This window comes from Sapajus apella, unplaced genomic scaffold (genome assembly GCF_009761245.1).
Source record: "Sapajus apella isolate SASKATOON/1434 unplaced genomic scaffold, GSC_monkey_1.0 scaffold207, whole genome shotgun sequence".
NCBI lineage: Eukaryota > Metazoa > Chordata > Mammalia > Primates > Cebidae > Sapajus > Sapajus apella.
Genome location: NW_022437147.1, coordinates 48,141 through 69,891, shown reverse-complemented (window position 1 = coordinate 69,891; position 21,751 = coordinate 48,141). Strand labels below are relative to the sequence as shown.

The following is a 21,751-nucleotide window of genomic DNA, read 5'->3' as shown; positions in this document are numbered from 1 at the left end:
GTACTTCAGTCATAAAGATACATCAGTGATCAAAGCAGATCCTAGCACTGTTAGCATACTTACTAATATTGTGGAAAATTTTGTCCGTCTATTTAGTCCACAATGACTATAGTGCAGTGAGCAAAATTCCAATGTGTCATATTTCTCAATGATCAAAAAAATCAATCCTAGGTAAAAAGTAAGAGTTTTCGGCCAGGCATGGTGGCTCACCCCTGTAATCCCTGCACTTTGGGAGGCCGAGGCAGGTGGATCAAAAGATCAGGAGATCGAGACCATCCTGGCTAATACGGTGAAACCCCATCTCTACTAAAATTACAAAAAATTAGCTGGGTGTGGTGGTGGGCACCTGTAGTCTCAGCTACTCAGGAGGCTGAGGCAGAAGAATCGCTCTAACCCTGGAGGTGTAGGTTGCAGTGAGCCGAGATCACACCACTGCACTCCAGCCTGGGCGACAGAGCAAGATTCCATCTCAAAAAAAAAAAAAAAAGTAAGAATTTTCTCATGAGAATTGCATCATGTGTGTCAGTCAGTTATTGAGAAGAAAACTCAGTCATGATATTATTGTTGGCTGAATGAATAATTCTAATCATTACAGAGGTTAGTCTTCACTAGTTCAATGACCTATTTGGAATTTTTCAGTCAGCAAAGGCAACCTCTCACTTCCACTCAATAGAATAGTGCCAGTAGGACTTACTAAATATCCAGTGAGAGAAAAAGAGCAAAGGTCTTAGTGCCAAATATCCAAGAAAATTGGGAATTATAGGAAACTTAAAAAATACTTAGAGAATCGGAATTTATCGTTTACTTAGAAGCACACAGATAGAAGTGTGCAAAACAAGTTTCACAGAAATATTTCATTGGCAGAATCCCGAAATAAAATCCCCATGGAAGGAAACTAAGAAATCCAAACTTCTTGTCTTAGAATTGTTACCTAGGCTGGGACCTCAGTGTAACCAACTGAGCTTAATTTTTGTGTCATTTCTCTTCACCATAATAACTTATCACTGACCCAGCCCATGGCACTCATATGCATACGCACACTTAGATCAAATATGCTTACTAGAGATGGTTCCTTAAACGCTGGTGGTAAAGTGGACGGCATGCCACATCTGCGATGCCAGACAGTTGGGTGGTATCAGTATAGAAATGCTAGACATCCTTGAGTCCATTCATAGTAATTTCCTTGTATGATGTCTAGAAATAAAGTTAATGAGTCATTGCTTCCTACACACTTCAAAGTAGCCACATCCACATCTTACTCCTCTCCAACCAAGTGGGAGAATTAGGAAGAAAAGGGAAAGTGATAATCAATTACTTCCCTTTATTCACAGCACCCACAGCCCACCAGGGACCCTGACTTCTCTCTGAGCCTTCTGACCTTAGCTATGCCCCACTTACTCATATCTGGGGGCAGCCCTGGTTTTGAGCAATGTCTATGGGATCAAAACTAGACTTAGAAATCATAAGTCTAGGATAGGAGTGACTTACCCTAGAAATAGTATATGGTTAGAAATAGTACATGGTTTATGAAAGACAACTGCAGCTGGCCTGACGTCTCCTTCTGGGGTCAGGCTGGCCCCTTTGCCAGTGACATCCACGTGGGCTACAGGGCTGGGAGCCTCTATGACCTCAATGCAGGACAAGTTTACAACATTGGTGCCTGTTCTTTTGTGTTCAGACTGATCGGGACTGTGGGAATTGTCCTGGGGAGAGTCAGAGGATGTGGATTTTCAGCCTGGCACTTCCATGCCACAAGCTATGTGACCTTGAGTGTTCTATAGGAGTCATCTACCATTTCACTAAATGAAGACTGGGTGATCAGAAAGGCCTCTTCGGCTCCAGTCTTCCCAGGGTCCAAGGTTCTGGATGTACTGGGCCTGATTCACTTGATCCAGTGATGCCACGGTGGGGTGTCAGCATTGCAATGGCTCACTCATAGATCCTTCAGGTCCCCTGCAGCCACCACCCATGTACCACGACACAGCATGACATGTACCATGGCTCGATGTGATGTGTACCATGATGTGACATGTTCTTTGACCTGCTATGACAGTGACCTCCTTCAGCCTCTCCCAGTCACACGGTTATGCCCCTCCTCCTAGAGCATGTTTGCATGCCCATCTAAAGGCAACTTAAGTATTTGCTTTTACTTCTCTTTAATTTAAAGGTTGAAACCTTAAAAACACCCAGTAAAATATCTTACTTCCATAAAGCATTGCTCCTAAGATGAGGACTTCTCAGTGGACACAGCAGCAGGGGACTTTGTGCATTCATGCTGAGCTGGTGGCTGTGTGATGCTATTGAACAGGGAATACACCACCATCAGCGCTCAGTTAAAATGTCTTCTCCCTGAAATTTAAGAAAGTCACAGGCCAGGTGTGGTGGCTCACACCTGTAATCCCAGCACTTTGGGAGGCCAAGGTGGGCAGATCACCTGAGGTCAGGAGTTTGAGACCAGCCTGGCCAGCATGGTGAAACCCCGTCTCTATTAAAAATATAAAAATTAACCAGGTGTGGTGATGGGCACTGTAATCCCAGCTACTCGGAGGCTGAGGCAGGAGCATTGCTTGAACCTGGCAGGCAGAGGTTGCAGTGAGCCGAGACGTGCCATTGCACTCCAGCCTGGGTGACACAGCAAGACTCTGTCTCAAAAAAAAGGTCACAGTCACAACTTAGAATTCCTCTGCAAATAAATATGTTTACCTACAGAATGATGTGAGGAAAGGTTTGGGTATTTTGTAGCTCCCTTGTGTGAATGAGCTAACCTACAAAAATAATGATAATTTAATAATAATTTCTGAATGTCAAGTGGAAAAATTAAAAATAATAATTATAATTATTGGAGAGTAAATAAAGCATTTCTACAGATATTTTCTATCAATATAAAATATACATTTTTCTTCACAGGCTTATTTGGTTTCATATGGTTAGGATGCTTAAATAATAGATAAAATTTTATATCCATAATTTTACAAAGAATGTTGTGCTTTTTCCTTTCAGCAATTATGTCATATTTAAATGTTTGCTTTAATTATAATCAATAGGTGAGGCAAAGTGGTAAGACTCCATTACCAACTTAAAGAAAATATGCAACATTTTTTAAAAATCCTGTACTGAAATTTCATTTTCAAAATCTAAAATACGGGAAGGGGGCAAGGACTGACAAACTAATGATTGGGTACTATGCTCAGTACAGGGGTGATGGGATCCATTGTACCCCAAACCTCAGCGTCACTCAATGTACCCATGTAACAAACCTGCACAGATACCCCTAAATCTAAAATAAATGTTAGAATAAAAAAGAGGAAAAGGAAAAGCAAATGACAGGAAAATTTGAAAAAAAATTAGAATAGACTTATTCCCTAATAATCATCCAAAGTAAGCTTTTAGATTCTTTTAGGAAAACTGTAAATGAGTATTCTATAGGAAGAGTAGTATTCAAACACAAAAAGGGTGATGAGCAGTGATACTGTGTTCCATAAGCTGTTACGTTCTTTTTTTTTTTCTTTTTTTTGAGATGGAGTCCTGCTCTGTCACCCAGCCTGGAGTGCAGTGGTGAGATCTTGGCTCACTGTAACCTCTGCCTCCCAGGTTCAAACGATTCTTCTGCCTCAGCCTCCTGAGAAGCTGGGACTACAGCCCATGCCACCATGCCCAGCTAATTTTAGTATTTTTGGTAGAGATGGTGTTTCACCATATTGACCAGGCTGATCTCAAACTCCTGACCTCATGATCTGCCTGCCTTGGCCTTCCAAAGTGCTAGAATTACAGGCATGAGCCACCATACCTGGCTAATAAGCTGTTAAGTACTTTGTAAAGGATTATTTATCAACATGTCAACATGTATATTATTTCATCCTATCTCTCTCTTCTGTTGTTTTTTTTTTGTTTGTTTCTTGTTTTTTGTTTTGTTTTGTTTTGTTTTTGTTTTTTAATGTAGGGTCTCACTCTGTTGCTGCCCAGGCTGGAGTGCAGTGGTGTGATCATGTCTCACTGCAGCCTTGACCTCCTGGCCTCAAGTCATCCTCATGCCTCAGCCTCCCAAGTAACTGGGACTATAAGCATGTAAAACCACACCCAGCTTATTTTTTATTTTTGGTAGAGACAGGCCCTCACCATGTTGCCCAGGCCAGTCTCGGACTCCTGGACTCAGGTGATCCTCCCTCTTGGCCTCAGCCAAGCATCAGCTACCATTCCTGATTCGTCCTATCTCTTTATTTCCAGAATCAGTTGCTTCTGCTACTCCCTCTCTTTCCTCTTCTCCTCCCAGTACTCCCTTTTTTCTTTTTGTTGCTAATTATCTGTGACCTTAGCATCAAGTTTCTATTTTAGTTATCCACAGTACTGATGTTGTTCCTCGCTGAGTTTTTGTTAACCATCCTATTTGCCATAGTTCTTCCTGATTTTATGACTATAATGTAATGAGGAGTTTATAGAGAAAAATGCCAAATGCTATCACTGACCCCTCTAATACCCAAGGTTGATGTACCTTATATTTATGTGCCTTTATTTTATTTTTATTTTTTATTGTTTGAGACAGAATCTTGCTCTGTTGCCAGGAGCCAGGCTGGAGTGCAATGGCTTGATCTTGCCTCACTGCAACCTCCGATTCCCTGGTTCAAGCAGTTCTCCTGCCTCAGCCTCCCAAGTAGCTGAGACTACAGGTGTTCGCCACCATGCCCAGCTAATTTTTGTATTTTTTAGTAGAGCCAGGGTTTCAGCATGTTAGTCAGGATGGTTTCAATCTCTTGACCTTGTGATCTGCCTACCTTGGCCTCCCAAAGTGCTGGGATTACAGGCGTGAGCCACTGCGCCCAGCCTTATGTGCCTTTGTTAATTCAGCATATAATTCTTCATTTTCACTGTGTGTTTGTATTTTACAAATTAGCCTAAGTCCACCTGGTTTGATCACAGGATACTAAGTCGACATGCCCATTTTAGAAGGAGAATCTCTAGCTTTTAGAAGAGATTATCTCGTGATTTCCTATGGTCATTCAGCAAACATTTCCTGCAGACATACTGTGCACCAGGTACAGTGTCCAGAACTAAAGATACAAAGACAAACTCAGAGTCCCTGCTCCCAGGTGGGGGTGTGGTGAGTCACAATCTTGATCCCACCTCTCCAGCATCCTGCAGCTCCATCACCAAACAATTGTCTATCCAGGGGCAAGTTATTCGTCTAGCCCTATTTCCTTAGCTTGCAAATGAGACAATTTCCTTTTGTTGTCTTGAATGTCTCATTTCGCTGTACAAACGATCAGTCTGTAATTATTGTGAATTTTTCTTGAAATTGCATGAGCATTGCTTGGGCCCACCACCTACATATTGTGGTTAAAATTAAACAGGGGGCCGTCTAATAGGAGAAGCTTAACTTAATGGCTTCTGCCTCAAATTAAAATTTTTGAATCTCTAGTAATATCTGCCCTTTCTTTTCCCACAGTTTCACTCATATGTTGTTCATAAATCTTAAGTATGGGCTTTTGGCTCTCTGTTAGGTAAAATACTTCATTTAACGTAGCCAAAGCCAGACTTGGAGCAGCCTGGAAATCCTCAAACGTCCCTTCTTCCCAATGCATCGAGAGTCTCTGTAGGTTTTGCTTTTGTGAGTGTGTGTTTGTAGGGAGAGGAAGTTGTGTTTGACTCCTCCAAGGATGGTTAGGTTGCAGCATTGTCTGCTTAGCAGAAGCAAATCCTGGGATGCGCGTGGCTTTGCCTTGGTCATCTGTATCACCCACGTCCCATCACTGGGCTCCAGTCTGTTGCAGCGCCTCCAGGCTTAATTTCTGTTCCTAATCTGATTATGGGGTCTGAGCTCTTCCAGCCGGCAGCCTCTTGCTTTTCACGTACCAGAGGCTCAAAGACACAAGTGCCTGGTCGCTGTAGTCCTGCACTGTGAAAAATCTCAACCCAGTTTTGCTTAGACCAGACGAAGGTCGCTGCTGGCTGAGAATTAGCTGTAGAGCAGGCTGTGCTACCGAGCCTTCTGTGTGCCAGCATGTTCAGAAGCCCAGGCTTTTCCAGCTATTTGGGAGCTTTCAAATTCTCTGAGAAACAAGGTAAGGCAAGGGAAATATGAAATGCACTTATGTATGGATTTTATGGCATAATGAATACTGGGGGTCCTCTGTTTTACCCTGTGTATTCTCCGGTGTCCAATTACTTATACACGTTTCTCAAAAGACATTTAAAATATCTAATTAAGTTTATAAATGAGCTTATCTTGTGATTGCTGATAAGTGAATTTTTTTCCTTCAGTAAGTTAAAGTTGCTGCTAAACCACTTAAGCCTTTATGTAGGAAAAATTGCAAATGCAATTGGAATGCCCACACTTTGGATCAGATTCTAGATGTGCTGCACTTCAGTTAAAGTATTTTTCTAAATCAATGCTATACATACTAAATTATTTCCAGTAGGCAGTGGTGAGTGAGTGTCTTTTTATTAACTCTTCATGTGAGACAGGTTGGAACAAGATACTGTCTTTTTAGTGGCTTTCTTCCAGCACAGAGGAAAATATATGCTTTCAGTTTAACTACTGAAGTGGTATGGCATGTTCGGTTTACTGACTGAACAAAAATGAAATGCTCAGGTTATTTTGAGTATATTTGAAACCCAGCCATTATACATCAAAACTGTTTCTAGCTCAAATGCACTGTTAAGTGACTTGAACAATACAGACCTCAGATTCAGGAATTTTCTTCTGCAGTACTTGATGGTTTTTGAATTGATTTCTCTTTTGTTAATTACATAACAAAATACTTGTATAATTAGGAGAAAAGCTTAGATGTTTCACTGGCATTATACCTTTTATTTTATTGTTGATTTCTTTAGTTGGCCACACTTCCAAATTCTAGGACTGAGGATGTATTTTGATGGATAATGAAGTGTCAGCATCTGAGATATTTTGTACTTATTTTTCCTTGGGCTTCTGCCCCTAACTATAAAACAGCCAAAGGCACTTCCTTAGGGGAAGAAGTTTCTGTAAGTGTCTATTTGTGGTTTTCTTAGTGAAAAAATGGTTTCAATACCAAAGGCTTTAAAACAGATTACATGCCATTAGACTGGTTATAAATTTTGTCTGTGCCTGGTTTTGATTAACCTGTTCACTCGGGATGTATTTTTCCTGTATAGAATTGTTACCAGCTGTCTTTATATAATATATATCTTGTCTTCAAAATACTAGTAAATGGTGTTTTTTTTATTGGTTGTTATTGTTTAGATTTTGATGAAAGCAAAAGACACAGCTGAGTTGTCCTCTGCTCTTCAGACCCCACTCCCATTCTTTAAAGGCATCCCAAACATTTCTAGTTACCGTGACCAAAATTGCTTATTTCGCTTCTATTCCTGAGTATATAGCTGCATTATTTAGTATTTAATTGCTTTGAGTTATTCTTGTTGCGTGACAAATTTAAATAACATTGAACTATGTTAGAAATATTATTGTTGTTATCATTACTTTTACCCACGGAGTAAAGTTGGCTACTTTCTAGAAGAGAAAAAAAACTTGCATATGGAAATTTACATGGAATTTGATTCTTAGAAAGTGTCATTTTTGTATTTCTATTTTTTGTCTGATTCATGGTTTTCTTTTTCTTATATGTTCAAAGGGAGATTTTGTGTAAGTATTTTAATGTTATTTCATTTCTTTTTCCTTAGATTTCAACAAGAAAAACTTAAGCTTCGTTGGATTCTCACATCAAAGAAAAGTTTCAAGGTAAGGTGACCTTGGCTCAAGGACTGTGACATTTTAAAGATTTGTCATAGCTTTTGAAATTATTCTCTTGAATATCTAACTCATGAGTTTCAATGTATGGCAATATGTTGTCTCCCTAGAATTTGATTTATTAAAATGTATGAAGCAAAGGACTCTTTTATATTTAATGCTGTTTATGGAAACTACTTGGAGAATAGAATCTTTGTTCTCTTGCCGTTGCAAACTTTTAAAGGACTATTACCTTTTCTTTATCACACCTGCCTCTAAACATGCAAAGAAAAGTTGCATGCTTTTGCAATCTGTCCTTTTGCAATCTGTCCATGAAAAAGAGAGCTAGATTTTTTTAGAAATGGCTTAAACTTATTTCTTCTCCCTCTCTCTCCCTCTTTCCTTCCTCTCCTCCCTCCCCTTCCCTTTTCACACACACACACACACACACACACACACACCCATCCATCCATCCATCCAAGTTATTCTTCCCTAATCTTCCCAACTCTCTCTCTTAACCTTTCTGTACTTCCAGTCCCCTTGGCTGCAGAATATTATGGGTGCTAATTTGATTGACCTAATGTGCTGAAACTCCATGACACATCATTGTGGATGTAAGAGAATGTGGAAATGAATGTCTATGCCATACACAGTAGCTGTATCTCAGGTGCTTCTTAGTAGATCGCTGTCTATATTAATAGTCTGAAAGGAACCAAACTATTGCCAACAAAATATCTCCTACACAGTCAGAGTCAGGCAAGGGTCTCAACCTGTGCTTCATTACAGTGGAAGGACCCAGCCCCAAATTCCACTAAGTTGCTCTTGTGCTTAAGCTATTATGACATTGTTTCTTGACGACAAAGGGTTTGCATTTCAATAACATTTTAATAGACAGGGATGTAACTCCTGTCCTCCTCAGGCTGAGCCTGCTCTGCATTTGAAAATGGCAGAGTTGATCTTGTGAACACACTGGATGGGACAAATTTTTGATGTATTTCATCCACATCTTTTAAATTTTTGTTCTGTATTTAATTTTTACACACAGTATCATCAAGCAGCACATCTAAATATAAGGTTAATTAGAGCAAAGATGATCCAGGGTCATCAGTGAGGTTGTCTTAACTGACTCAGGAAACATCACTTTTTTAATGGGGTGCATCCATATTTCTCATCTTGGCCATGTTTTACTAGGACCTGAGGCTTGGTTTCTATGATGTCCCTGGCAGGTTGGTTTAACTGTCATGGAGCTAATAAGTGACTAAGGAAAAAGAGACAGGAAGTCATTCCTTATTCAGGGATAGGAAAGGCATGCAATATGAAAGCCACACACATCAGTGGACAGAGACTCACAGAGACACAGCTATTCTCAAATCATGGGTGTCATGGCATGCATACCTGTTAAAGTGACAGCCTGTGCGCCATGGTGCTAAGTGTAAAATGGGCTGGAGGCACAAGAGCCTGCTTCCTCAGAAGAAACCTGGTCAACCAGACACCCGGTAAAAGAGACGAAAGTATGAGCTAGTGGGGCTTCATCTCTCATATCTTGTAATGAGCAGATTGCAGAGGAGACTTACACCGCGTGGCTGCTGGGCAGTCCTTGTAATAGTAGCACATTGCATGTTGTGAAAAATAGAGATGATAACAGCAGAGCATACTGCTCTCCCTTTACTAAAATTCCCCTGTGTTGCTACGGGTAGGCATTTAAGTAGGTTAATGGGACACGTTTAGAAGACAAATTGTCACAGAAGCAGGGGGCATTCCCTTCTTAGATGATTGAAGCAGAGGGAGGGAGATGGTGGCACAGTCAGCCCTGAAGAGCGAGCGCTGTTTCAGGGGAGATACAGAGAGCTGGATAAAAATCCAAAAGGTGTTTCTCACTGTTAGAAAGTTAAAATCAAGATGCAGAAATGAGGCGGACGGCATTGACTTTAGTATCTATGGACAGACGCTTCCCTGTGGAAACACAGGCTCTTACTTTGGGTTGAGCTGTAGCAAGACACCAAGGCCTGCAGAGGTTGTCCCTGCAGAGGATGTCCCTGCAGAGATTCCTTTGTCCCTGGTGCGTTAGGAATGGACCCTACCAGTTGCTCTGCTCAGGTGCCTCTGAGTCAGAAGAAGTGGAGAGGAGAGGAGAGTCCGGACTCTCACAGGTCCTTGGGCTTCATCAGCATTAAATGAGCAGAAAAAGGTGCTCACTGATGAACCGTGCTGAATTTTACAAGTGTGTCTTACCTGTATTTTCACTGATGATTGGTGCCCTCGGGTAGAGAAAGTTCAGGGAAGGAACATTATTTTTGTTTTAAAGAGAGAAACTCGATTTCACATGTTGATTGGAGGGGTCTTGCATCAATCACAGCCTGTGGCACCACCTTGAGCCACAGCCACACTTTCCAGCCCAGTCTGCCCCTGCTCCTCCTGTCTGCTCATCCGCTTTCCCAGAAGCCCTGGTCATTTAGCAGGAGCAGGGGAGAGAGGCCGCGGAGAGGGGAACAGAGGGTGATGACAGCCGCGTGGACTTGGTAATAAATGTCTACCTGGAACCTGCAGATTCTAAAATTGTTACTTTATCAACACGTGCAATTATGCCAGTTATTCACACATGTATGCAAGGTGAGCAAAGGTAATAAGGAGTGATGTGTTCCCAATTATGTCCTATCCAAAGATCAAAGAAGAAAGGAACGAAGAAAGGGAAGGAGGGAGGATGAGAAGGAAGGGAGGGCAGGAGGAAGGAGGGGCTTGTAACTGATGTTATTGCCCTCATGCTCTTGTAGTTATTACCAGTGTTTGTAATGATTTTACCCCTAGCCATCACCTCAACATTGCATAGAAGGTACACCAGAAATACTCAGGGTGAATCGTAGTATTCATTTGAAATGTTTTGCAGTAGTCATTTATTTGAAATATGTTAATTTTCTTAAAATAATGTTTAATTTAATCACTTAGATTTTTTAAGAGACAGGGTCCCACTCTGTCACCCAGGCTGGAGTACAGTGGCACGATCATAGCTCACTGCAGCCTCAAACTCCTAGTTTCAATGAGTCCTACCACCTCAGCCTCCTGAGTAGCTGGGTCTATAGGCTTGTGCCTGTGCCTGGCTAATTTTTCTATTTTTTGTAGAGATGGGATCTTGCTGTGTCCCCCAGGCTGGTCTTGAACTCCTGGGCTCAAACAACCCTCCTGCCTCAGTCCCCACAAAGTGCTGTGGTTAATGAGTTGTGTAATATCCTTTGGGTGCTGGTGGGGATAGGCGGTGGGTCTGGGTGCTCTGCGCTGAGGACATGACCAGCCAACTGAGGCACAGACCAGGAGCGAGACGAAGCCACAGGATGGCAGGAGGCTGGAGAGGAGAGTGCTCAGGGGAGGAAACAGCGTGTCAAGTGAACCATGCTGGGGAGCATCAGAGACTTTCCTCTTAGAGCTCTGGTTTCCACTGGTTTCTGACCTGCTGTCAAAAGGCTACACTTCACTGGGCACTGGCTCCATTTGCAGCGTGTTTCAAGAAAATAAGTGCCCGTGGATCTGGGGAGTGTCCGGGAGACGACTCGTAAAGCTCGCTCTGTAGACTCCAGCGGAGTATTGGACTCAGGGACAGTTTCTTGCTTTTCATTAGTGGCTCCATTGAGCTTTCTGAGAAACAGAAAGAAAGAAGGAAATAAAGACACACAGACGTTTATTTTTGAAAATATGAGATAGCATTTGTACCCCAAGGTCGGTGGTCTGAGAAGCTGAATATTTTAGGGACTGCATTATTTCACTCTAACGTAGATTTTTTTTTTCTTGAAAATATTTTAGTTTCCCAAAGCAAGTACAGAGCTTTGTCAATATATTTAAATTAGCAATTAAATAATCAATTAAAATAACATGGCATTCCTCAAGTCAGGTACATTTCTGCCATTAGTTTTTTTAGCTTTCAACTAAATCCTGCAGGTGAATAAAACACTGACAGGAGTAGTTACTGCCTTATGACTCAGTGTTTAGAAGTCGGGGCTCGCTCTGAGTTTCTGACTAGGCAGGTGTCCCGGGGTCTTCTAGCCATTCCAGAGCGTGGCTGATAAAGCCTAATTCTTCTCAGGACTTTTTATTAAATAATGTGAACACATGACGCACATACTTAGGGAATATAAGCTTTACTCCATCGTATATGGAAAAACGAAGATGGACTTTGTTCTAGGAGGGAAGAGTGGTGGATCGTGTTTTGGACGGCGTAGAAGTTGCTTCGGTGTAGTTTATACATGGGGTATGGGTGATTCATGCGTCCCACTTACACAGTGTCCACACAGCTTCCTCCGTCTCTCCCTTGGCCTTTATGGAAATGCACCTGTGCAGGGGGAGGGTCGGCTGCACAGTGAGTCTTTTCCAAGCCTGTCTTTCACCCTCCGAGGTCACACTGACCTTGAGGAACAGCAGTTCCCTGTTTTCACGGGTTTGCTTCTCTCAAGACACCAGCACCCTCTGCCCTGCCCGCTCCAGGCACATCGAAGACCATGGAGTTGTGTACGCAGCAGTCTCGGGGTGGCTGTGGCTGGTATTAAACTAGGAGATGGATTTGAATCTCTTCTCTTCTTCTTGTCAAATATGAGTTTTTGGGAAAATCATGTAACAATTCCCGGATCTGTAAACTGAGGATGATACTAGTTCTGGTGTTGTGCTGGGGCCAGACATGCGTGCCTTTCTCCCGACCTGGAGTTCAGTGAGTCCTGTGGGAGCCGCCGTGGTGAGAGTGTTGACACCACCCGCCAATACTACAAAGCAGGTGCTTTTCTCAGGGCCAGGTGGAGGGTCTGGGTGGGCAGGGCCTGAGTGGGTGGGGCTGGGTGGGTGGGACATGAGGGCAGGGCCATTTGCACCTTCATCAGCATACCACTGAGTAGTTCACACGTCTTAGGGTCTTGGGGAGATAATTAGGGAGATACCTGGGTGTGCTTACCCTGGGGAAGTCTACAGGAAGGGCTCACTTCCCTCATTATTCTCCCCTTTCATTTCCTCTTTTATTCCAACACAAGGCTTCATGAGGTTTTCCAAATTTTAATATCTTGGTTGTTTGAAGGCATCTGTTACTTTAGTATAATTTTGATACTGGAGGACAGCATGTAGATCACCTAGACAAGTTACTGATTTTCTGAAGAAGAAATTGTAGCACAGAGAGGCTGAGTAATTAATCCAAGCTTGCAAACCTATTCCTAGGTCAAGAAGAGGTGCTCAGTGTGAGCGAAAGCATATGACTTCCAATTCAGCAATATTTTCACCCTCACACACCACACCACACCACACTACCCACTAATCCTGCTGTAATTACTTAGGTGCACAAAAAATCACCGTATTTACATAAATATAAGTAAATGAAAAAGGTACCAATTTTCTCCCCAAAATAAAATGTTTTACTTATGATCTATGTGTTCATGTTTAATGATATGTAACAATATCGTAATTTTTATGTTCTGTATTTTTTCACTTATATATCTTGATTTAAATGGACTTCATTAATGGAGTAATTTTTAGCTTTCAGAAAGAGTTGTCACTCGAAGATCAAGAACAGCTCCCTAACCACAAAAGAGGAATCGATGCTAAGCTTTCAGCTGCACTTCCGAAAGGTAAGGCAGCTCCTCAGTGACCAGCGTGTCTGGGTCGACGAGTCCTGTGTTGTCTGCATTTCCTCCAGCAGATCTCTCCCTCACCTCCAGCTCACAGTCTCCTTTGTGGCCCTGCCTGCCTCCTCCAAGGATTGGCTTCAATTCCCTTGCATCTCTCTGATGCATTTTGAATCCTCTCCTTGCTACTCCTTCTTGCCCTTTAATTGTAGGCATCCTCAGGTTTTTACTGGAGGCCCCCCCATCTCTTCTCTGTCCACCCACTCCTGCTGCCTCCGGTGGCTGTCCCAGGCCTCTTGATGCTTCCCAGAGTTAGGGCTTTTTTTTTTTTTTTTTTTGAGATGGAGTCTCCCTCAGCCACCCAGGCTGGAGTACAGCAGTGCATTCTCAGCTCACTGCCACCTCCGCTTCTCAGGTTTTAGAGATTCTCCAGCCTCAGCCTCCCAAGTAGCTGGGATTATAGGTGCATGCCACCACATCTGGGTAATTTTTTTGAATTTTTAGTAGAGGCAGGGTTTTCACAAGGTTAGCCAGGCTGGTCTCAAACTCCTGGCCTCAGGTGATCCTCCCAAAGTGCTGGGATTACGGGCATGAGCCACCGCACCAGGCCAGGCCTTTTACATTTAACATCTTGTACCTCCGTGCTGGGCTGCAAACAGCCCGTGAAGACCACATCATGACAATCTGTCTTCTTCCCCAAGCAGCACTCACACGTGGTTGGTAAATTACTATTTCCACTGGGCAAGGCGCACATGCAGTAAAATGTCTGCACCAACTAGAAGCCAATTCGCCCTAGTTTTACCTGTGAAATGTTGTAAACATTGCTTGGTCATTGTGACTGGAACACTAGCACAAGGAATGATCATTAGTCCCAGCTCACAAAATGTCTTCATCCTGAGTGTGCTGTGGAAACCTTCCTGTGGAAGAAACCAATTTGATGGAAGGGCAGAATTTTTTCTACTCTGAAAGAAAAAGCAAAGGATCATGCCCAAAAGAAATCAGATCAAACGCATCTTCTTTTAATAGAAAGTAAATCCATTTTATAAGACCTGCCAATGAATTGGACTCTATCCTGAGGAATTGAACTGATGATGGACCAAGACATATTCTGATGAGGATGGATGTCTGAAGGACCCCGGGGATTTGGCCTGGCGAAGAAAACCCAGACTTGCTGCAATTTTCAAGTACTTACAACACTGTCAGCTGAAGTACAGGTCTATTCTATGTGGCTCCAGAGGCCAAAAGTAAGAATAATGTGTAGAATTACAAGGAGGCAGATGAGATTTCATATCAAAAAGAAAATTAATCATTCATGGTACCTAGAAATGAAGTGACCACACTGTGCTCCCATCAGCTCTCCCCCGGGGGTTTCCAAGGGCAACTCAATAGCCTCCTGTCCGGGTAGGACGGATGCAGATGGGGCCAGAATGGCTGTCAAATGGAATGGCTCTGCCATTGTTTAGCACTCTCTGTGAAAGACAAAAAAACTGATTTAATCTGAGACAAAGTTCTTAAAACCTATGCAGATGATCAAAACAACGTATAAGAATGAGCAAATCAATATTAGCAGTAGCTGAGAAGAGCTGATTAGGCAAAGTTCTACATGGCAGGTTGTTTCCACCAGTCAGAAGGGTCCCTCTTTCCCGTTCTCTGTCCGGGTTCCTTTATTTGATGCATAATACCACCGACAATATTATGAGCAGAAAAATCAAAAACAGTATGAAATGCTAGGCTCCTTAAGGTTCAACCAATGGTAACTTCATCTGTGATAAACTTTTAGAACACCTAAGCTTGTTAGCTGATTGTATTAAAAAATATGTCATAAATGATTATAAAAAATAATCTTTACAAATCAAAGATGATTATTTTATGTATTCACCAGATTGATGTTTCTAAATCAACATGGTCCCTTAAATCTTTAAAATATGCTTTAAAAATGACAGTGCCTCACTTCCCCTGAATTTCACCTAAATTCTCTACAGTCTTATTTCACATACCTTTGCTTTTTATGAAAAATAAAGTAGGCAGATTTGGAAAGACCAGCAATCTCTTTTTTTTCTCTGATTTAACAGATATGTTAATGATTTGGTGTGTCAGCTCTTAGCAATATTATATTTAAACATGATTTAGTTATAATTTTATTTTAATGACATCAAGTTTTTTATGTGATGTTTATAAAAGCTTCTTTCTGTTCATTTCCTGTGAAACTGGGCATTAAAGTGGTCGTCACTTTTTCTCTAAGAGACGTCCTCTAAGTGTGTATCACAAACAAGTAATCAAGGAATTAAAAATGTTTAACTAGGCCATGCGTGGTGGCTCATACATGTAATCCTAGCACTTTGGGACGCCAAGGCAGGCGGATCACCTGAGGTCAGGAATTCAAGACCAGCCTGGCCAACATGATGAAACCCCGTCTCCACTAAAAATACAAAAATGAGCTGAGCATGATGGCAGGTGCCTGTAATCCCAGCTACTCTGGAGGCTGAGACGGGAGAATTGCTTGAACCCAGAGGATGGCGGTTGCAGTGAGCCGAGATTACAACACTGCACTCCAGCCTGGGTGGCTGAGCGAGACTCCATCTCAAAAAATAAAAATAAAAATATTTACTTATGTAACATTTATAATATTAAAATAGATTTTTTATTTAGGAATTATGAAATGGACCAAATATATGATTCCACTTTCTTTAGCAGTTTTATTAAGTTACAACACACCTACCATGCAATCCTTTCATTTAAGGTATGCGATTCTGTCAGCTTCAGCAATTCACAGAGTTCTGCATCCATCAGTACAGCCAGTTTTAGAACATTTTCATTATTCCAGAAAGAAACCCTACACCCTGCAGCCATCACCCCTCCCCTATTCCTCTAGCTTGTAATTGCTTGGTGTATGAGCTGCTTGTCTTTATATTAGTGGCTGCCATCCAAGTGTAAAGTTAAAGGGCTTTACTCTTGTGGGAAGTAAGCTCAGAATATTCCAGATCTGGCCTAGTCTCTCTGGCTGTCGCGTGAAGGAGGAGAGAAGTGTTCTTGGCAGTACCCCTGCCACTAATATTTCTTTGGAAAGTTCTACTGTACTCAGGTTTGGAGGACTGAACTCAACAATGTCCAAACTAGAAATCCTGTTTCTTAGAGCTAATGGAAGAAACTATGTGTCCCAAGAAAAGCACCCCACAGACCAAATGGTTCAGAATATCGGTGTTATATATCATTATTGCAAAACATATTAGGCAGTTGTAAATAACGTATGAAGTATTATAGTTTTGCTATCAAATTTCCTTAAATAGCCTTATTTGAAAACTAACCTCCAGCTCCCATCAGAAATAACTAAAGAAATACGTTCATAGAGGCCATATTGCCACAGTAGTACCACTCAGAATTACTCACAGAAGAGTAACAGACCAAGATAGCAGGTAAAATAAGGGACAGGTGGATATGTTCAAAACTCCTGGCTGGGCGTGGTGGCTCACGCCTATAATCCCAGCACTTTGGGAGGGCAAGGGGGGCAGATCATGAGGTCAAGAGATTGAGACCACCCTGGCCAACATGGTGAAATGCCTTTCTCTACTAAAAATACAAAAATTAGCCAGGCGTGGTGGCATGCACCTGTAGTCCCAGCTACTCAGCCTCCCAAGTAGCTGGAACTATAGGCACTCGCCACCATGCCCAGCTAATTTTTTGTATTTTTAGTAGAGACAGGGTTTCACTGTGTTAGCGAGGATGGTCTCCATCTGCTGACATCGTGATCCATCCCCCTCGGCCTCCCAAAGTGCTGGGATTACAGGCGTGAGCCACCACGCCCGGCCAAAGGATATCTTTTAAATTTTCTGTAAGTCTGGAATTACACAAAACTTTTATGAAGTTTTGAAAGAACAGGAACTTTTAAGATTATCAATCAGAAGGTAACTTTGGCCGAACTGTAGGTAGACTTTATAAATAAAACAACAGAGTTACAACATAGATTCCCACAGCAACAATGACTTTTATCCATGATGTTTTTAGTATTGGCTTTATGCCAATAATACAAAAAATGTTTATATGATTGATAGTAATATAAAACATGGTTTATATAATAATATAATATAAAATATATAATATAAACCATGTTTTATATATATATATATACACATTTGAGACAGAATGATGCTCTGTCACCCAGGCTGGAGTGCAGTGGCATCATCTTGTCCCAGTGCAACCTCTGTCTCCTGGGTTCATGCAATTCTCCTGCCTCAGCCTCCCGAGTAGCTGGGATTACACATGCATGCCCACCACACCAGGCTAATTTTTTTGTATTTTTAGTAGAGACGGGAGTTCATCATGTTGGCCAGGCTGGTCTCAAACTCCTGACCTCAAGTGATCCACCTGCCTCAGCCTCCTAAAGTGCTGGGATTACAGTCATAAGCCACCATGCCTGGCTATTATTATTAATAATAATATAAAACACATATGTAATATAATACACATTAATTATATTACATGTTTGTATAGACTTGGGGAAAAGAGGCAAAACTCAAAATGTCTCTCTGTTGCTTCTTTTTGTCTTGTGCATCATTTCTTATAATCCCATTTCTGTAGGAATGAGGCATATCTTGGTAATTGAAAATATATTTGCTAGAAAGAATAGGCTGAGAGGTCATTAATTGTTTGCTGGAGAGCTTTATTTATTTTCCTTTAAAAATTCACTATAGGTTTTCACTAAGAATTAGTAAGCTCATCAGTATATTGAAAGCATAGTTTATTTTACGACCTCATGTAATTCCTCAGTGAAATGATCAGAGAGGACCCTACGTTGATGGATTCTAGTTTCCAGGAGCAGTAGGCTTGGCATAGCTTTGCATTGAATCTGGGCTTGACTGAAGAGAGTGCAATGCTGGGCTAGTGGCGTCCGCACTGGGTAACCGAAGGCCTGGGTGTCTAAGGCACAGGCTGTGTATTTGAAATTCTAGGACCTGGGGGAGTCAGTGATTCTCAGTGGTTCTCAATCTAGGACAGCCCCTAATGGGCTTTAGAAATATGTGACATTTTTGTGTTGCAGCAACTGGGGGTGATTTAGCATTTCTAGGAGAACCTGGGACGTACAACATCCTGCGGTGCAGAGTTCACAACACAGCCACTTCCCGCTCAGAAGCCATTAGTGCCCCCATAGTGATCTGTGAGCTCTCCAAAGCCAGCTTCCTGAACCCATGACCTTGATGAGGTACATCTGCGTGCCTGCTACATCCTATCCTGAGAACTTCTCGTCTTATGCACAGAAGCGGACGGCTATCAGAGGGCAGTGTTCCCTGGTGGGCAGTAGGAAAGTCTACCTTTCCTGTGTGTAGGGAGCCAGCACACTCTCCCAGCTAGATCTTTCCTTCTGGAACATGGGAAGTAGAGAATGGCAGGAAGCAACATGTTGCTTTGCCTTTCCATATACTGTGGTAATCTTTCTGAAAAACCCCTTTAGTTGCATTTCTATAGAAAAATTGTAAAATTAATTAAAATTTGGATGAAATGAAAGTAACTTTCAACACTCTCTAATTAGAACCAAGAAAAGCCTATCTTCACTTTTTCCAATGGAAGGTCAATGACACTCTATATATTAATGGTTTTGATATTTACCCAGTTGAAATAATGCGGGGGGAGAAAACGGAAGTGTCAGGCCAGGCGTGGTGGCTCACGCCTGCCATCCAGCACTTTGGGAGGCCGAGGTGGTTAGATCCCTTGAGCCCAGGAGTTCAAGACCATCCTGGAGAACATAGCGAAACCCCGTCTCCACAAAAAATACAAAAAGCTAGCCAGGTGTGGTGGTATGTGCCCCTAATCCCAGCTACTCATGAGGCTGAGTTGGGAGGATCACTTGAGTCTGGGAGGTTGAGGCTGCAGTGAGTCAAGATCGTGCCTCTACACGCCAGCCTGGGTGAGAGAATGAGACCCTGTCTGTAAAGGAAAGAGGGGTGTAGAAAGAAAAGGAGAGGAAAGGAGGGGAAAAGACAGGAGGGGAGGGGAGAGGCGATTATGCTACTCAGGACGCTATTAATATTTTCTATTTTTCAGTTATGTGTTCGAGGCATGAGTTCAAGCCATGCCTTTTAGATGCCCTTGGAATTTGGTTTTGATAGCTTCTTGAGCGGTCTTTTGAAAAATATGGCTCCCCTCTCCTCTTTGGGGTTTAAATAACTAATTAAAACCCTTTGTTTTTGTCATCCTTGAAAATATTTTCAAAATATGTCCTACCAGCTATTAAAGTTTTGTCACCATAATCTCACCAGGGCTAATTTGTTGACGGGGAAGCTGTCGTTACCGGTCAAGCCTCCTCTCACAAGACTGCGTGGCAGGTGCACCATTCTCATTATACCCCTGTCTTTTAAATAGGAGCGTAATTAGAATGAGGACTTCTTTGCCCCCAGCTACTCTGGTTCCTGGGGAGGCCAACTGAGAGATCTTTTTGAAGTCAGAGGGAAAGAGGTTTTGCTTTTTTGAAGCCAGCTACCTTAACAAATTCAGCTAAAGTTTTAAGGTGGCTATCACTTAAAAGTAAATGAAGAAAAAACAAGGCTTCTGTCTCTGAACACAAAGGGCAGTAAAGGTATGTGTGTGTATGTATGCATGTATGTGTTGTGTGCGCGTGCGTGGATGTGTGTAGTTTTGACTCATTCCTAAAAATTACCACTTTGAGAAAAGAAAACGGAAATTGAAGCAGTTGAAAATCAAATTCCTTTGAGTTTCTCCTTTGACTCAGCCTTTCAAAACTTTTCATTGACCCTGGCCCGGGGCTGCCCAGCCACCCCCCTCTCTTACTCCCACCCCATTCTGAGTCCTTCATAGGACTCACTCAGATGAGCCCTTATGAATTTAAGCTATTGAGGAGGAGGCAGAAAGAGAGACTTTTATTCCCCATGAACTGTGGCCATTTCTCCAAAGAAACAGTTGTCTGGCATCTCAGTAATATCCTTGTAGTCAGTATCATGTGAGAACCTCCCAACCTCAGCACAAGGTTTGTTCTCTTTCTCCAATGCTGCCAGAAACATTGGGGTAATTGCCTTACCCATCATCTACCTAAATTATAGCAAGGCAACATTGTTAACACTTCCTTCCAGTGAAAGCCTGTGCAGGGAGGTTGAGGACCTGTGTTCATCTAAACTGTAGCTAATTGAAGCGCCCACTTTAGGCTCTGTTGGAAACACAATCAGATAATTACAGCCATTTACAGATTCCCAGAGAGGGTGGAGGAGGAGTGGCCATGAGTTCATGCTTGTAGCTTGCTGATGGCCCTGTGGGGTTCACGGTCCTAGTCTCTACTTCTGTAAATGATTTCCATAATAGAGGCTAAGAATACTTTGTTAAACCAAACCAAAGTTAGAAACAGTTATTGAGATTTCTGCCTAAAATGCTTTCCTAGAAAGATCTTGCTAGTCAGGTCTCCCTTGATTCCCCTAGATGAAAGAACCTTCTCCCTCACCCTGTATGATTTTACTTCTTTACCAACCTATATATGTGACATTTACATGAGTCACATATACAGATGTTGCAATGTATATACAATGAAACATTCTATTTAAATTATTTTAATGTGTGTAATTTTAAATATATTACATATTTATTTCATATTAAACAGTATGCTGAATGAGCATGGCTTAGCTTTGCCTTGATAACTCAGTCATTTTTATGGGCATCAAATATTCAACTTGACCGTGGAGGAGGATGATACATCCCAGTGTGTGTGTGTGTGTGTGTGTGTGTGTGTGTGTGTGTGTGCGCGTGCCGCGCACTATTCATTTGGCATTGGCCTCCCCTACCAGAAAACAGTCTCCATGAAAGCAGGAACTTGGTCAGTTTTGCATATCCCTGTTACGCAGGAACCAAGAACTGAAATTTTCTGTTCAATAAATATGTTGCATGGTGAATAAAATGAGTGCCAGACTACTAAATACTATATTTTGTTCTTTTTTGGTTTTCTTTTAGTTGCAGAATTAAGACAAATCTTTGAACCAAAGAAAGACGAATTCTTAGAAATGAAAAGGTAAGATCTTTATAGTATGGCGTTAGGAAGTAGAAGAGAGCTTGGCAAAGTAGTATTTCATTTTCCTTTAGACTCCATCGCTGTTGCTCACTCTGCCTCTTTTGGTGTATTTCACAGAAAAGAAAGAATTGCCAGGCGCCTGGAAGGAATTGAAAATGACACCCAGCCCATCCTCTTGCAGAGCTGCACAGGGTTAGTGACTCACCGCCTGCTGGAGGAAGACACCCCTCGATACATGCGAGCCAGCGACCCTGCCAGCCCCCACATCGGTGAGCGGGGAACTGGGTGGCCCATTTTCCAGTATGCTGCCTGGCTTGTTACATGTCGCCTTTTCCACCCAGGGTGTCAGGACATGAGATAGTCCACAAAAGTGAACTGTGTTGATATTATTTTTTGTAACACAAGGTTCCACTCTGTCACAGGCTGGAATGCAGGAGTGTGATCACAGCTCACTGCAGCCTT

At 42.1% G+C, this 21,751-nt stretch overlaps 1 protein-coding gene and 1 pseudogene across 12 annotated transcripts in view; one reads left to right on the top strand and one right to left on the bottom strand.

Annotated features, from left to right (window-relative positions):
- Nucleotides 1-21,751, top strand: part of SVIL (supervillin) — a 217,876-nt gene that overhangs the window by 148,013 nt on the left and 48,112 nt on the right. For 7 of the 12 annotated variants that reach the window (XM_032270273.1, XM_032270274.1, XM_032270275.1 and 4 more), the window contains 4 exons: nt 7,654-7,711; nt 13,199-13,290; nt 21,232-21,289; nt 21,407-21,558. In XM_032270273.1, coding sequence (XP_032126164.1) covers nt 21,282-21,289; nt 21,407-21,558 — 160 coding nt within the window. In that variant the 5' untranslated portion in view covers nt 7,654-7,711; nt 13,199-13,290; nt 21,232-21,281. Of the gene's footprint in view, nt 1-4,791; nt 6,057-7,653; nt 7,712-13,198; nt 13,291-21,231; nt 21,290-21,406; nt 21,559-21,751 lie in introns of those variants that run through there. The other 5 variants (XM_032270270.1, XM_032270272.1, XM_032270271.1 and 2 more) reach the window with 2 other exon arrangements.
- LOC116544150 lies at nt 940-1,011 on the bottom strand (annotated as a pseudogene).